This window comes from Cavia porcellus, unplaced genomic scaffold (assembly GCF_034190915.1).
Source record: "Cavia porcellus strain 051 isolate PalLab524CR breed Dunkin Hartley unplaced genomic scaffold, mCavPor4.1 scaffold_29, whole genome shotgun sequence".
In the NCBI taxonomy this organism is placed as follows: domain Eukaryota; kingdom Metazoa; phylum Chordata; class Mammalia; order Rodentia; family Caviidae; genus Cavia; species Cavia porcellus.
In genome coordinates this window covers 14,252,376-14,268,451 of record NW_026947512.1, presented here as the reverse complement: position 1 = coordinate 14,268,451, position 16,076 = coordinate 14,252,376, and the positions used below count along the sequence as shown (strand labels likewise).

Here is a 16,076-nt window from a genome sequence, read left to right as displayed (position 1 = left end):
TCAAGGTGGCAGAAGACAGAAAAAGCAACAAGACCAAAAGGAGGTCTTATCCTCCCTTAATATAAGCAGGTTACCACCCCCCAGCAGGTGTAGCACTCACACCACCTCTGTGTCCTCCTCTTGCACAGACTGAGGATGCTTACTAAGTATGGAAGTTTAGTTAAACTTCTAGACTTCTTAAGTTGACACAATGTATCAACCATTTCACCACCTGAATCTGATCAATGAATTACTAGTCACAGTACAGTCATATGCAAATGTCGACCAATCAGGAATATTGCTGCATTTGCATAAAGCTGGCATACTCAGAACTGAATACACTTGATCTGTCACTTGCATACATCAAAACTTCACAAGGCCTTTTTCTATAGAAATCAGCCATGCAGCCATCCTTATTCCTTCTGAACACACTCTCAGTTTGTGCCAAATGCTGCTTATCCCTGGCTTACCAACTCCTTCCTTTTCTCTTTTCTTTTCTTTTCCTCCAAAAGGCTCCCCTTTCCCTGAATTATTTCCTAGCAAAGACTTGACACTTGGCATGTACAACATGTATGGAAAACATCTGTAGATAAATTAACAGGAACACTCAAAGCTATTTATGTCTTGTAAAGCTCTTAAATCCTTAAGTTAGAATGTGAGAGAAAAGGTGGTCTTTTTATATTTTCCCTAGCATTCTGTAAAGCAAAATGATAGCTCATAGACCTAGAAATATATTTTAAAAATGAGACTAAACTCAGAAGGGTTAACTGAAGTAGGCCAGTTCACAAGCTCTATCAGTAAGATCCCAATCAAAGGTACTTTTTACTTAAATTACCTGTGTATGTGAAGATGGAAAAGGGACAAGAGTCCGTTGAGGGAGGGAATGAAACTACAAGGTCAAGGGGTAGGAAGACTGCCAGCAATGAGCATATTCCTGCGGAGTATTATGGCTTGAAGGGCAACTGTTGTCAAGAGGATTATTGGTTAGAAATGCTCCCAGCAGCTATTTTCTGTAAAGCAGCAGAGAGACTAATTATCAGCAGCTTCTCTCCCCGAGGGTAAGTAGATTCTTCTCCAGTCCATTTTGATGCCTCGGTCTCCAGAGCCCCAGAGCTGTTATTTCTCTGGATTTTGAAGCAAATCCTTGAGTATGGATCCAGTAAGTACATGATTTTGTCACTGAGCTGCTATATCAGTACATGGCGCAGTGCATCTTAGGAGAATACCTTTAATGTCTTCTTTGTTTCATGTTTGTTTTTTTGTGGACAAGTAAGAGACTTAATGCAGAGCCAATAAATGTAGTAAGAAAATACAATGACTTCAACCTGGGGATAGAAATTCTCTCATTTTAGGGAAAGGACTACATACAGGCTAGAAGGATATAAATTTTTGTGGTTTTGTTTCTCACTCTTTAAGCCACACCCAGCTGCGCTCCAAAGTAACATCACTAAGGACACAAGAATGGAGAGAGGTGAGGCATAAGGGGTCAGCTGAATTTTAAAAACTAGAGAGAAGGACTGGGGATGTAGCTCAATGGCAAAGCACTTGCCCAGTATGTGTGAGGCCCAGGTTCATCCTCAATAATACAAAACTAAGTAATAAACAATTTAAAACAGAGAACAAAAAGGGTTAACATATTCCTTTCAGCTTACCCCAGTTCTACACCTGTTAACTAACAAGACTGTTTACTCCTGAGCTTTAATGGAGAAAACAGAAGTTAAGTAAGAATAGTTTTAATCAAAAATTAAGCACTAGTCATATCCAGCAATAATATTCCCTTTATCTGTACTATGTTTATGTTTATTTAAGATTCCAAAACATACCTACACTTAATGTACCATAATCCTAAGATTCTCCCTCTATAATATCAGAGATTTCTCATAGAGGAGAAAGAAGGAAAGAATTAAACTATACAATTTTTCCCATAGAAAGAAAATCTACCCAGCAGTGATTTTTTTAAAAGTATCACAAGCATAAATAAATTTTAAAAACTCAAGGAAAGTTCATAAGCAACAGCATAACCCAGAGATTTTTCTTTCAGGTGGAAAGAAACAAGAATTTCTTTAAATATTTTATCATTTATTTTGCAGATACTGAAGGGAGATTGAGGAAGACCACAGGTAGGGAAGAGAAAAAAGAAAACTAAGCAAACACAGAACTTTTTTGGAAGGTTCTGAAAATGATGCACTGAACCACAGAGTACAGGATTTCTACACCGAACCACATGCACAGGTCCCTCACATCATCTTTTTTTTTTTGAGACAGAATCTCAATAAATGGCTCTGGTTGTGCTTAAACTTGCAATCCTCCTGCCTCAGCTTCCCAAGTAGCTGGGATTGCAGGGATGGGTGCCATCTTGCTTAGCTACAGTTAGTTATTTACAACTATATTTTGACCTCAGCCTCTATTCATCATTGCTGTCACTCAGAACTTCATTATTTCACTGTCTGAACCACAGCACATACAACTGAAGAAGACTAACGAGAGAGCAGATGCAGTTAGCAACAACCAAACACATGCAATGAAGCTGCTGGAAGGAGGACCCTTTGCTCTGAGGGCACCAGGGAACCAGCCAGCTCATCACCTTTCTTAGAAGAATTTACATATGTCAATCCTTACATATCTGCTTTCAGAAAAATACTCATCACAACCCATGTCACACACATACCACATACCTGAGAAAGCTTAGTGACACTCTGGCTTGAATAGGATAATCCAGCTGTTCTGACACTCATGATAAGTAAACACGCCTTTTGAATTACTGTTTCACAGTATTAACTATTGGTGAATGGGGGCCAAGGAGGTAAACAGACAATGCTGCTCTACATCAGTTTAGTACAGAAATGAGTTAGGACCGCGCTGAAACAGTGCCTTACGGCCCATGGAAACCAGCGACCCATGGGAACAGCATCTCGCCCTGTGGAGCTGCTTCCAAAGGAATGCATATAACCAGCAAGGTCAGAAATACTGACTTAGCGCCTCTTTAAAATCATTACTGATGGGCTGAGGATATAGCCCAATAAAAGAGCTCTTACCTAGTCCTGGATTCTATTTCAGCATCCCAACAACTTTGTCTCTAAGTTTTAATATTTAAATTCATTGCTGATTAGACCCGACTAGAAAAGAGTTGAGTGGCCATTCATTAAGGAAAGGATACATTTAATACAGTAGTCAAAAGCCAAGCATAGATACAGATTTGCTGAGCCACTGAATGGCCCAGGGTAGAAAGGTTTGCATCACGTGTTGTTTTGAAATTATAGAGGAAGTAGGCAGACACAGCACGGTTGCTATTTCAGCTGTAACCCACCTCACAGACAGAAGTGAATTCTCTTACTTACATCAAATGGAGCAGAACTTGACTGAGCATTCTGGCTACATGGTTCCCTGAAGCAGTCACTAAAAGGAAGTAGAAGACCCATGGCAATGATCCGGGAGCAGAACTTTTCTGCTTCTTCTGGAGGACCGTTCTCCTGCTGGCTGAACAGCTTCTCCAACAGAGTCCGCCCTGCAAATGAGACACAGTCATTAGGACGGAGAACTGCCAGATCACCTGGCTCCAGCTCTCCAGGGAGAGGTGAGTAAACACAGGCAATGAGCAACTCCATTTCCAAGGCTACTGATGTGTAGAGCAAAGGGCCTCTCAACAGGGAAACTGCAGGGTGGCACCTGGTAGGAAAGGACAGCAGGTACTTGCTGTTGCAGCCCCCAAAACAATGTCTGTCTCCAAAGAGAATGGGCCAAGTTACCAGCTGCACCTGACGAAGCCCCCACACATTTAGATTTAACTAGCAATTCTGCTCTCTTTTTGTTTACCCTGAAGAAGGTTCTTTGAGGCAACAGTAACCCAATGTGTCACCATTCAGGCCTAGAAATGTCAGTGTCTGACATTCACAGTCTTGGGGTTGGCAATGGAGAAGGACAGAGAATGTGACAAGAAGACAGGCAAAGGCACCAATCCATGAGAAGGGAGGAGAGCTGGCCAGCAACAAAGTCACTCTGAAGAGACCAAAAGCCAGAAATTCAACATGTTTTCAAATGTTCCTCCGGACCCTAACGCTTCATTATTTCACTAAAAGACATGCAACGAAAGAGATACTGGCTGAGGACCTTTGGGGACCTGAGGCTCCTTAGTCCAGGGTTCTCATCTTGACTGTGCCTTAGAATCATCTGGAAGAACAAAGTCACTGGAACTTTATTGGTCACCACTGTTTCCAGTGATAGCCAGAGGTGAGAGCCACGGCTCATGTATTTTTGACACTCCTGGCTCTCTAACCTTCATATATCAGTGTAGCTTTTTCTGTGTGCATAATCTATGATAGAAAAAATGGGAAATTGTCTAGGGTGCCTGCCAAGGCCACAGCTGCTCCTGAGTTCTTAACCTCCTGATGCCATTCCATCTAACTAGTGGATTTGACTTAAGATCAAAATCACTTATATAGAAAAATTTTCAATGACTTCCTCTCATACCCTTTGGAATCTTTATACGTACTTCTTTCTGTAAGAACCTGTTTTTGTAGATGGGGTTATCACTATATTGCTCAGGTTGTTCTCCAGTTGCTGGGTTGAAATAATCCTCTTACAGATACCTCAGCCTCCTAAGTAGCTAGGATCAAAAGGCACCCACCACTGTGCTGAGCTTTCTTCTAATCAACCATGTTAATTATCTAATAGGTTGTGCAATCTTTTTCTAATATCTACCTCCTTCATTTTCACACAAATTGAAGGCCAGCATATATCCTGCAAACCTGGCCAACTGCACAGAAAAAGCATTGGTAAATATTCGTGGGATTTCTGAATTAACATGATGCTAACATTCTGTGACACAGATTCATTCACAACATGGTAGAGCTGAAAATGAAACATCAGATTACATCATCACATTCTTTCTGTAAAGGGCCAAATAGTAAAAATTTTTGGCTTTGTGAACCACATAAGGTTGCTGCTGCATATTCTTCTCAGGTTTCATTTTGTTTTAAAACACTTTTGACTCTAGAGAAGTCATTCTTTGTTCCAAGCTTCACAAAACCAGGCCAAGACCTATACTTTGGTGACAACGAAATCTTAAAACATAAATGTACACCAGTCATAACAATAGTCACGCAATTTTCCTGCCTCTACTTCTGCCAGTAAAACAAAACTAATCTAAAAACCTGCCTTTAATATGTGTAATGATAGGCAGGGATGTGGCTCAGTGTGCAGTAGATACTTAGCATGCAGCTTCAATCGCAGGCACGGAAACAAAAACTGGTGTGACAAAGTAAAATAAAAAAGGCTTCTTTCTTTTCTCCATTCCTTTATGTCATTAGAAAACTCTCTTTGGTCTTCCAAGTCATTTTTTGAGAAGCAGTAAAGAATTTTTCCCCAATAGAACTGAAGTTTACCTGTACAGAAGTTAACTGGAACTAAATACCCAGAAAATCACAAGTTATTAATCACCCTAACATTACATCCATCATACTCATATAATCAAAAGACAGAAAACAGCCCTAATACTACTCTAGTTCATTCCTACAATTCACACACTGTGTAACAAAAAATAAGGGGAAAAGGGCCTGGTATTCCTGAGAGTAAACAGGACATAGTGAATGTATAGGTGCATATTGAATCAAAAATTATCAAAGGGTTATGGAATAATGTGGAAGCAAGGACTATGACTCACTATGACCACGGCCGAGAAGCCCAACCTCACCTCTTTCTAATGGGAGCCTCACAGCCAGGCGTTAACCATAACATGGCTGCCCCATAAAAACTTCCTGGTCCTCAGGTCCTCTCAGATAAAGGCATTTTATGCAAAACCTGCATATTTAAGAGACAGAAAGTGGGTGGGCAACCCCTTTAATCCCCAAGAACACATCCAGATGATTATTTCCTTCAAAACCACGGGCTTCTTTGAAAATTCCTGACACTGATTAGGTCACCTGCTGCTCCTCTTCCTTTCCGCCATCTTTTCACTCCCTCCTCACCCCTCCCATTCACTGAGCACTGCATCCTTCAACAACTCCCATCCTACTTTCCTCCCACCTTGCTAGCATTATCACTGGTGCTGACATCATGGGATCCAACACAAGCACAGAAACTTCATCTGAAAACTTGGTTCCTTATCTCCAGCAGAATTTCCTCTACCACCACCCCATTCCCGTGGCGTACTCTTGAACTGGTCTTCATCAGGCACTCCTCTACTTCTAGAGATGAATGCCAAAATTTACCCCAACCCCTCCCCAGTGGCTTCCAAATGCCTCTCCACCTCTCTCTCTCTCTCTCTCTCTCTCTCTCTCTCTCTCTCTCTATCTCTATCTCTATCTTCCTCCCCCCATAGCCAAACTTTAGCTTTAGCACCACAACACTTCCCCCAGACACTTGAATGACTCACTCCATCTCTCAGAGGTCTGCTCAATTGTCACTCCCACTGCCAGAACTTCCTGACTGCCCTTTCTAAAATAGCACATCCTGTCCCTTTTTCCCCCATTATTTACCCACTCCTCTTCAGAGAGCTTAGCCTTTGAATTCAAGTTACACTGTGGGCTGTCACTTGATAGAATATATAAACTCCATTTCAACAGACTTTGCTTGTTACCCCCTTTCACCCCAGAACTCAAGGAGTAGTGACAAGGAGAAGACGACTGATTATATTTTCCTAAATATCAATGAATCAATATAGGTGCAAATGCCTGGATGGAACTCCTAACCCTTAGCAACCACCTTCTACCCTTTAAGCTCTTCCTCTAACCCCTTCTAAAGCTCCTTCCTCCACACAGACCTGACCTCCCACTAGTTGTAGTGATCACTGTCACATGATACGTCATTGCCATACCTGACTTCACCTCCTCAAATTCTACATCCCACCACTGTAATTAAATCCTGCAATCACTTCAGCTCCCTCACATTTGCTCATTAAACCACAAGATGTCTCCATGTAGCCACCCCCTTTTCTTTGCCTGCACCTGAGCAAGTGAACACAGTAGAAGACACATTTATTGTCGGTTTTCAATATCTCCACTAAACACCGCACCGCTCTGCACTCTTATCTAAGCCTCCACTCTCCAGTGCAAATTTTATACATCTTCCTCTCTGCCAGCCCAGCCCTTCCAATGATGAGACAATGATCTTCTCAAATTTATAGAGAAAAATGGGAGAATCTGAGACAAACTGCAAATACCTGCTGCACCCACCCCCTCACCTTCCTTGCAGTGCGAAGGAGCCCTGCCACACACAAAGCAAGTTGTTCCCCTGGGGTTTAAATGAGATTCTTTGAGGCATGCTCAAAACTCGGCTTCCGCTACACACTCTCTCTCCTGAACCAGGAGCACCTCCCTCTTTACAGACATTCCCAGTGCACACAAACATGCTCTAAAACACATCTCTGCCTGGGGAAGCTGGTCAGAGTGCTTGCTTAGGATTGTGAAGCCATAGAATTGTAAAAAATAATTTTTCTTAGGTTTACATGGGTTCTCATTCCTCTATCTCATTTCTTGGCTTCCTTCACATTAAAACTACCAGTTGAAATTATCTACTCACCTACTCACTCCTGGCTCAGTTCATTCTAATTTGACTTCCATATCATGGAAGAAAGACTAAAAGGAACTTGGTACCAATGATATTTCTGTCTTTGCCTTACTCAATTTCTTAATCACCAGTAAAAGTTTCAATACTAAGTCTCCTACCCCTTAAAACACTTTTTCATCTTCATGATACTCTATTTCTATTTTCTCTGACTTGCTGACCACTTGCTATCCAGTTTCCTTTACTGGATTATCAACCCAACATTTCCATGGTTCCTCGATCACTGTATGGCTTATTCATTCAACTCTTCCCATATTCCTGACTATAACCCCACCAACGTATAAATACTCCTCTCCTCGAGATCACCTCAACTAAAAGTATATGCACAAGTGCCACCATAGCTGAGTGGAATACCTAAGGTAGCTACTAAAAACTTGGGGGACTACATTATAGTAGTTGGAGGACTAAAGATGAGGATAAGAATCCAAGAAATCACCACACCAGTAGTGAGTTTACCACCATCCCTCAGTATTGATTTACAGAAGCCCAAACCCAAAAGTGGCCTGTGTACTACTGACAGGTAAATTTTAGAAGACACTTTAGTAATATACATTAATAATCTTTAAATACTTCACCTTTATGTCCTAAGAATTCACCCTCAGAAAGTATGACAGATAAGTAATTACAGGTGGAATCTAAGAGTGACTGGAAAACTATGAATCTATCTCAGAATTATTGTAAAGATCCAATGAGATAATGCATCTAAAGTGCTTAGCCCAGTTCACGGTATAATAACTCATGGAGTACTAATAATTTGAAAATTGGAAGAAAAATACAATTTTTACAATAATATAACTTTTTAGAATATAAAATCAAAATTCAATAAATTGTTTGGCTATACATCAATAATAAAATAGCTAAGAAATAAGAAAAAAAAGTCCATTCACAGTAGCTTCAAAAAGTACTGAGGAATTAGGCTAAACAAAGAGGTAAAAATATCTCTACATTGAAAATTAAAGAATACTTAAGAATGCATTAAAAGATGGAATGATCTTTCAAATTAATTAACATTAACAAATTAATATTGTTAAAACAATCAAATTAGCAAAAGCAATCTACAGATTTAATACGACCCCCTTCAGAATTCAAATGACATTCTTTACAGAACTATTGAAAAAAATCATAAAATTCATAGGGAAACATGAAAGACTCAGAATAGCCAAAACAATACTAAGCAACATAAGAGCAAGGCTAGAAGAATCGTCATACCACATTTTAAATTATGCTACAAGGTCATCATAACAAAACAGCATGATAATCACACAAAAATGAATACACAGACCAGCAGAATAGAAGACACAGAAAGAGAGCCATACAAGTACAACCATTTGATTTTTGACAAGGGGTCAAAAACATACATTAGAGAGATAGCAGCCTCTTTAACAAATGGTGCCAGGAAACTGGATAACCATATATAGGAGACTGAAATTAGATCTCTATCTTTCACCCTGTACAAAAATCAACTCAAAATGGATCCAAGACCTAAGTGTAAGACTAGAAGTTTTAAAATAGCTACAAGAAAACACAGGGGAAGCCCTTGAAGCCTTAGGCACAGGCAAAGACTTCCTGAAAATGGTCTAAAAGCACAAGAAATAACAGAAAGAAGCAACAAATGAAACTACATCAAAATAACATGTGCACTTCTGCACAAGAAGAACTTATAGTAAAGAGAGAGCCTACAGGATGGGAGAAAGTCTTTGCCAGCTGCTCTTCTGACAGAGCATCAATATCTAGAATATACAAAGAACTCAAATAGCAACACCAAAAAATCAAATAGTCCAATCAATAAATGGACAAATGAATTGAACAGACACTTCTCAAAAGAAGAAAAAATGGCCATAAGTGTTTGGAAAAATATGTAACATCTGGCCACTGGAGAAATAGAAATCAAAACTATATTGTTTCTATCTACCTTTGTCAGCATAGAAATCACCAAGAACACAAAAACAATAAATGTTACCAAGAAGGCTGTTTGTTTTGTTTGTTTGTTATTCCATATTGAAGATTGAACACAGCACCTTCATTCTCAGCTATATCCCCAATCCTTGTGTTTTGTTTTGTTTTGTTTTGAGGCAGGGTCTCACAAATTGCTAAAAAAAAAAAAAATGCCCAGTCTAGGTTTAAACTTGTGACTGGGCCTAAGCCTTTCAGGTAAGGGTAATTATCTGTAAGGATTACATGTGTCCATTTTATAAAGATGTCTTTCTACATATGATGGCTAGGTTTACAGCCATTAAAATTCATGCTACAGCTTGTAGAATTACATATACAGGGAGAGCTAGATCCCAGCACTTCCCAGAAACACTCTCCTAACCGCCATGGTAACAGTAAAACTTAAGAAAATTATCCCAAGCCAATAAAAGCATACTCTGAAACACAGATTGCTATAAACTTTGTAACTGTATAAAAACTAGAACTGGTGAGTTCATTAATATATAAAGACTAAGGCAGGAGAGAGCAGCTTCTCAGGCTCTCTCTTCCTCCTTGCTCTCTTCCTCCACTCAAAAAAAATAAAAAAGAGCCAGTGGGAAGGGGAGTTTTCCTGTCCTTCACACTCAGTCCCCATCTATCATTTACAGATTTAGAAATGCAGGTCCCAGGATGCTAGCTGTCTCTCCCGTCTCCTTTGTCCTGCACAAGACATACTCTGTGGCCAGGGAATAGCCTAAAGAAATTTAGAAAAGTATAACCTACGGAAAATGCATATTTTTATGTAGAATCTAAAATGTTCATCATTTTTTGCCCAATCTTTCCTGCTTGAAACACATGGACTTCATCATCAGACTTCATGAAGTGTGTCCAGGAGGGGAAGCATAGTGAACCAGCTATGAGTTGCAGTTATAGAGCTCACTGCCTAGGTTCTGATGCCCACATTGCCAGCACTAAGCAATGTCCTGGACAAGTCACTGGGACTCCCAAAATCTGCTTCTCATCTCCATGCTGCTCTGCCTGTCTCTATCTCTCTTTTCCTATACTTTTTTTTCTTTTTGTTTGTTTTGTTTTGTTTGCAGTGCTGGGGATGAACCGATAGTCTCTGCAAATGCTAAAAAAGCACTCAACCCCTGAGCTATACCCTCCAGCCTGGATTCCACATCCCTAAACTGAAAATAATCATCCTCAGTACCTTCTAAAGTTGTGAAAATTAATTAAAACAAGGTTCTTAGTAAGCATCACATAAGGTGAGCCTTGTGGTCCAGCCTGTAATCTCAGCTCTCAGTGGCGAGGCAGAGGGAATGAGATGTGAGGCCAGCCAAGAGCACCTATTGATACCTTATCTCAAAAAAGTAAAAACAAACCAAAGGCATTACACAATGCCAGTAAATGTTGCCCACTATTACTATTGTTGTCAAGATATATTTCAAATGTTCTGTTATAAATGTGGAATAAAAATTTGATTAACTTAAAGAAAATCATTAAGTAGCTTCAAAAAGCTTCTTTTTGAAAATATATGATACTCGGGGCTGGGGTTTAGCTCAGCAGCATAAGCAGCTGCCTTGCAAGCAGGCGGTCATCAGTTCGATCCCAGTACCAATTAAAAAAAACAAAAGAAGGAGAACATGGTGGATAGATAGCAGCAGCTACGGAGGCTCTCTGAGATACCCCACATAAAATCCAGGAATGGTGTGGAGCAAGAAGTCCTAAGCAAGGGGAGATATACCCTGCCGACCCAGGAATGAACTAAACTAAAAGAAACCAACTGGAAATGCAATCCTGGTGCTATAACAGGAACAGATAAGGTCTCAACGCGGAAGCTGGAGCCCGAGCCATTGGAAGCTGCGATTTGAATTTCCTGCAGCTGCTGCTGCATCCCATTCCGCACGGCAAGGAGAGAGGCATGAAAGCTCTGAGAGTGGGAAGCGGTGAATGGAGTTGAGAGTGGGACTGGCCGTGAGCCCTGCATCGACCTGCAGTGAGTGAGCAGAATGGGGACTCTTCCATAGAGTAGGAGGCTTCAGCAAAGGACATACTGGGACAGGGCTGACTACCTGGAAAAGGATGCTGCAGTGACTTCAGTCACATATTCCCCTCTCAAGCAGGATTGGTGAGGAGTACCTGGCCTACGTGACGCTGCTGACTAAGACCCAGTAGGCTAGCCCAAACCAGGTCCCAGTGCCTGGCAGTGCACCCTAGCAGTGAAGCCTTTGGTAGGCTGACCTGGAGGGGTGGGCCAAGCAAAGGCTGCCCAGGTCTATGTCTCCCTAGTACACTGCAATGGGTGGGAACACCTAGCCAGCGCAATTCAAACAAACTGGAACCAACAAAGAAAGAAACTGGGCCTCCTATATACACTTGTATGGAAGGAACAAAAAATATGGGAAGAGGGAGCAACAATAAAGGGTCCTCGGCCCCCAATCCTGAGAAACATGCAATATCAGACACAGCACCAATAGACATAAAGCAGTATCTCCAGAGCCTCATAGTCCAGTTCAAAAATGAAGTTATTAACGACCTAAAGCAAGATATAAGTAGAATCGTTAGAGAAATGCTAAGCACCACCCAAGAAAAAACAGATGGTGGAATGGAAGAACAGAAAAAAAGGGGAGAATTTTTTGATGGAGAAAACAGAGAAAACATAGAATACATGAAGCAGGTTCAAAGAGATTACCAGGAAATTAAAAACTCTATCGAAAGCTGGCATAACAGCTTGAAAGAAACTAAGGATAGATTATCTGAACTGGAGGGCAGATTTGTAATGTGGGAGCATGAAATGAAAAATTTCTGAAAAATAACAAGAAAACAAACAGCAATAATACAAAGGCTAGAAGAGGATAAGAGGATCTATAACTTAAGAATTAAGAACATAAAAGAAGAAGTAGGGACACAAACAAATGGACTACAAAAGCTATTCACAGAAATAATCCAAGAGAATTTTCCTAATTTAGCAAAAGGTAAAGATATTCAGGTGTATGAGTCATACAGGACTCCAGCCACCTACAATCCAGAGGTACACCCAGGCATATAATAATCAAAATTCCAGAAATCCAATATAAGAACAGAATATTAAAAGCTGTCAGAGACAAGAAACAGATCACTTACAAGGGAACACCCATCAAAATTACCGCAGACTTCTCGGCACAAACCATCAAATCACGAAGAGCATGGGGGGAAATAATTCAAGCTTTGAAAGATAACCTCTAGCCAAGATTGATATATCCTGCACAACTGTCCCTGGAAATTGATGGAAAAACAAAGTGCTCCCAGGATAAAGAGGAACTAGGTGAATTTGCAACCACCAATTCAACTCTACAGAGAATACTGCAGGATATTCTAAAAAAGGAAAATACCAAGATTCCAGAAATAGTGGCAGAGAGGCCACAATGAATGGAGCAGAAAGAGAAATGAAGAAGACAAACTGACAACAAACGACAGAAAAAGAGCTCAACAGAAACCAGGCAGAGAAGATTGGATGGTAGGAACAGCTATTTTGGAGAAAACAAGACATCATAATAGCTAGTGCTGATTTAGAATCATCTTGTTTTGAAGTCCTATCAAGCTTTTATTCTTCTGTCTCCATCGGTCTTAACAGGTTGTATCTTATTGGATTTTATTATATGTGATAATATAAGCAAAAACTTTTATAGATAAGGAGATTATACAGAAACCATTATTCATTTTCTGTTAGTTGGCTCTAAATCCTGTAATAATGTCATTCTCTTGAATAGTTTTACATTGGATATGTTAGGTGCTACAGTATATGAAGTTATACTCAAAGATTTCAAGGAAAGAGACAATATGGTAACTACTTTTATGTCGGGATTATCTTGTGGTGAAACACTGTTTTGCTTAAATGGTTATGTTTTGACCTGTGCTGTTTTGTTGTTATGCCCTCTTTTATCTCAATCTCCTTTTTTTAATTATTTACTTTTTTATCTTTTTAATTAAGGGAAAAATAAATAAAAAATAGCAGGATACATTATAGTAACCTACTTTGATTTCCTATTAACTTGATTTGAAATCCTGTATTGCCCTCACCATCTTGGTTTAACTGATTTTCCCCTATTCTGCTTAGTTTGATGTACCAAGTTCTAAAGTATAGGCAAAACTGTGAAGACAATAAGATTCATTGTGATGCTCATTCTGGTTGACTATTATCTTCTTTTAAAGTCCTGTAATGTCTCCAATGTTTTGGTTTTTATTCTTTACTGTTTTGTTCAATTTTATTATAACTGATGATATAGGCAATTCTTTTTAAGATAGCAAGAGACAGTATGGTAACCATTGTTGATCACCTTGTATTTTGTTTTTACGTTATCTATTATGTCCATCCTTTTGATTTGACTGACTCCGTTCTGATATGTCGCATTTGGTTTTACTCTCTTCAAAAAAAGTAATAAGAACTGTGGGAGTAATAAAACCCAAAATGTGTAATTGTCATTGTACAAAAGAAAAGAAAGTGCTCTACAGTTTTGCACTGCATAAATGTTTAAGTGTATCCATATTAGTGAATTTTGTTGGATCATTGAACAAAACTGTTTGCAGTCTCACTGTTTGAAAGTCCACTTTATATGCTTTAATTTTGTAACTTGAACAACTATTTCTAAGATGAGAATATGTAATCTATTAACTAGTGATTTCCTACTGTTTATTTTTTCTGAAATTCTTATAACTTGTACCCTTTTTCTGTTTTTTCCTTTTTCTCCTTAAAATTAAAAAAAGAAAATATATGATACTAAGCAATGTGATTACAGCTTACACCATCTTCTTCCTTCCTCAAGGATTTGCTTGTGTTTTAATTCAGTGGATTTTAACAAGTCACTGTCTAAAATAATGCTTGCTACAAGTCCTAACTTCGTTTTTTAAAAGCTTGCATTATTTTATATTTATTAAATTCACATTAAAATATTTATTCAATGACAGCAAACTTGTTAATCATTAATGTCTTCTAATAACTTCTTCACGAATCCCCTCTTGCTCTTCCCATGTATACTTCCACATCATGGTTAATAAAAAATACACAAGCCGGGTATGGTAGCACACTTCTATAATCCCAGCATTTGGGAGGCTGAGGCAGGCAGTTCGTTGCAAATTCAAGACCAGCCTGGGCTACAAAGTGAGCCCAAGGCCAGCCTGAACTGCATAGTGAGGCTGTCTCAGAGAGATAAAAAATAAATAAATAAATGAAGTACACAGAATTCATTTTGTTGTCATACAATAGATACAAATATTATCTTTAGCTCTGATAAGGAAAAATTATAGGCTCAATAAACTTGGAAACAGCAGCTAGAATTGGGAGCGAACTATTTATTATCACAGCAAATATGGCAATCCTCTACCAGAATGAAAGCCTGACCACTGATACCATAAAAAAACAAAACAAAAAAATCCCTCACTTACCCAACATGCACAAAGCCCTGGATTCTATCTCTGGCATCGAAAAAAAATAAAGAGAGAAAGAGAGAGAGAGAGAGAGATCTTTTATTGGACTAGACCTCTACAATGTTAAAGGCATTTCCACATTTATTGTGAGTTTTGCAGAGGACATGGGGCCATGGCATGCTAAGCACGCACACCACCACTGGGCCATGCCCACAGTCTCTGCAGAGCAAGGATTTATCTTTCCAATTTCAAAGGAACTAACTGGGCACTGAGAAGGTTCCAGAATCTGCCTGAGGTCATAAGACTGGAGAACAACAGTGCCAAGACTGAACACACACTCTGCTCCCCTCATTTTTATTCCAGGGACCTTCTACTTCTGAGCAAGCCAGCAACTCCTGGAAAAGCTTCTGACCAAAATTTTGCGCTAAGACATAAAAGAAACAGACCATGCGGTCTGCACCCCGCAGGGACTAACAACCTAGTTACAATGACCACAGCTCAAAAAGGAACAGGGTACAAAGCAGTCTGCTTAGAACACACATCCTTAATTAAACATCTTTAGTGGATAAGGTTGGGGGAGCATAAAGGCAACCAAGTACATAGGAGTCCATCATATGTCAAAGAATGTCACCGGCCCACCAAGGACTACAATCATGAAAAAAAAAGATCATGCTCCCTACCCTTGGCTAACTACACAGTAAGTCAGTGCATCTTACTCTTTGTGGAAAAGATGCAAATTACAAGCTCCTAACTGGTGGTGATACAGAGCAGAGAGTGTCGCTGGCTCTTTCACATTTGCCTGAGATAATATCTTATCCAAACAGAAATAAAAACTTTTAAGACAGAAACTGTCCCATGGAGACAACAGAAGAATTTTGTGAGTTTGATGGTTGTTGTTCTTGCCGTTATCATATTGTTTTGTTTCTGTTAGCCACGATGATGCATATGACTTTTCTGTTTTTAATGACCCCAAAGGACAATGGTTTATCAATAGAATCAAATTATGGAGTGGCATTCTACTGACATCCTTTTAATCCTAAGCATTTTGGAGCCAAAACAAATCTTAGAGATCTTTATCTCACACCCTTAATTCCTCTTGTAAACAAATCAAGGTCTAAATAGTTGAGGATGATGTTTGAGTTTATACACTGAGGGTACAGTACTAACTGTGAATTTTGTACTGAGGTTTACACTGTAAAATACCATTCACTTTTAATAAT

General features: G+C 39.4%; 1 protein-coding gene across 2 annotated transcripts in view; it reads right to left on the bottom strand.

The window, feature by feature from the left end:
- The window catches only part of Fmn2 (formin 2), a 308,299-nt gene that overhangs the window by 276,124 nt on the left and 16,099 nt on the right, over nucleotides 1–16,076 (bottom strand). For both annotated transcript variants that reach the window (XM_063240263.1, XM_063240264.1), the window contains exon 2: nucleotides 3,318–3,484. In XM_063240263.1, coding sequence (XP_063096333.1) covers nucleotides 3,318–3,484 — 167 coding nt within the window. The remainder of the gene's footprint in view (nucleotides 1–3,317; nucleotides 3,485–16,076) is intronic.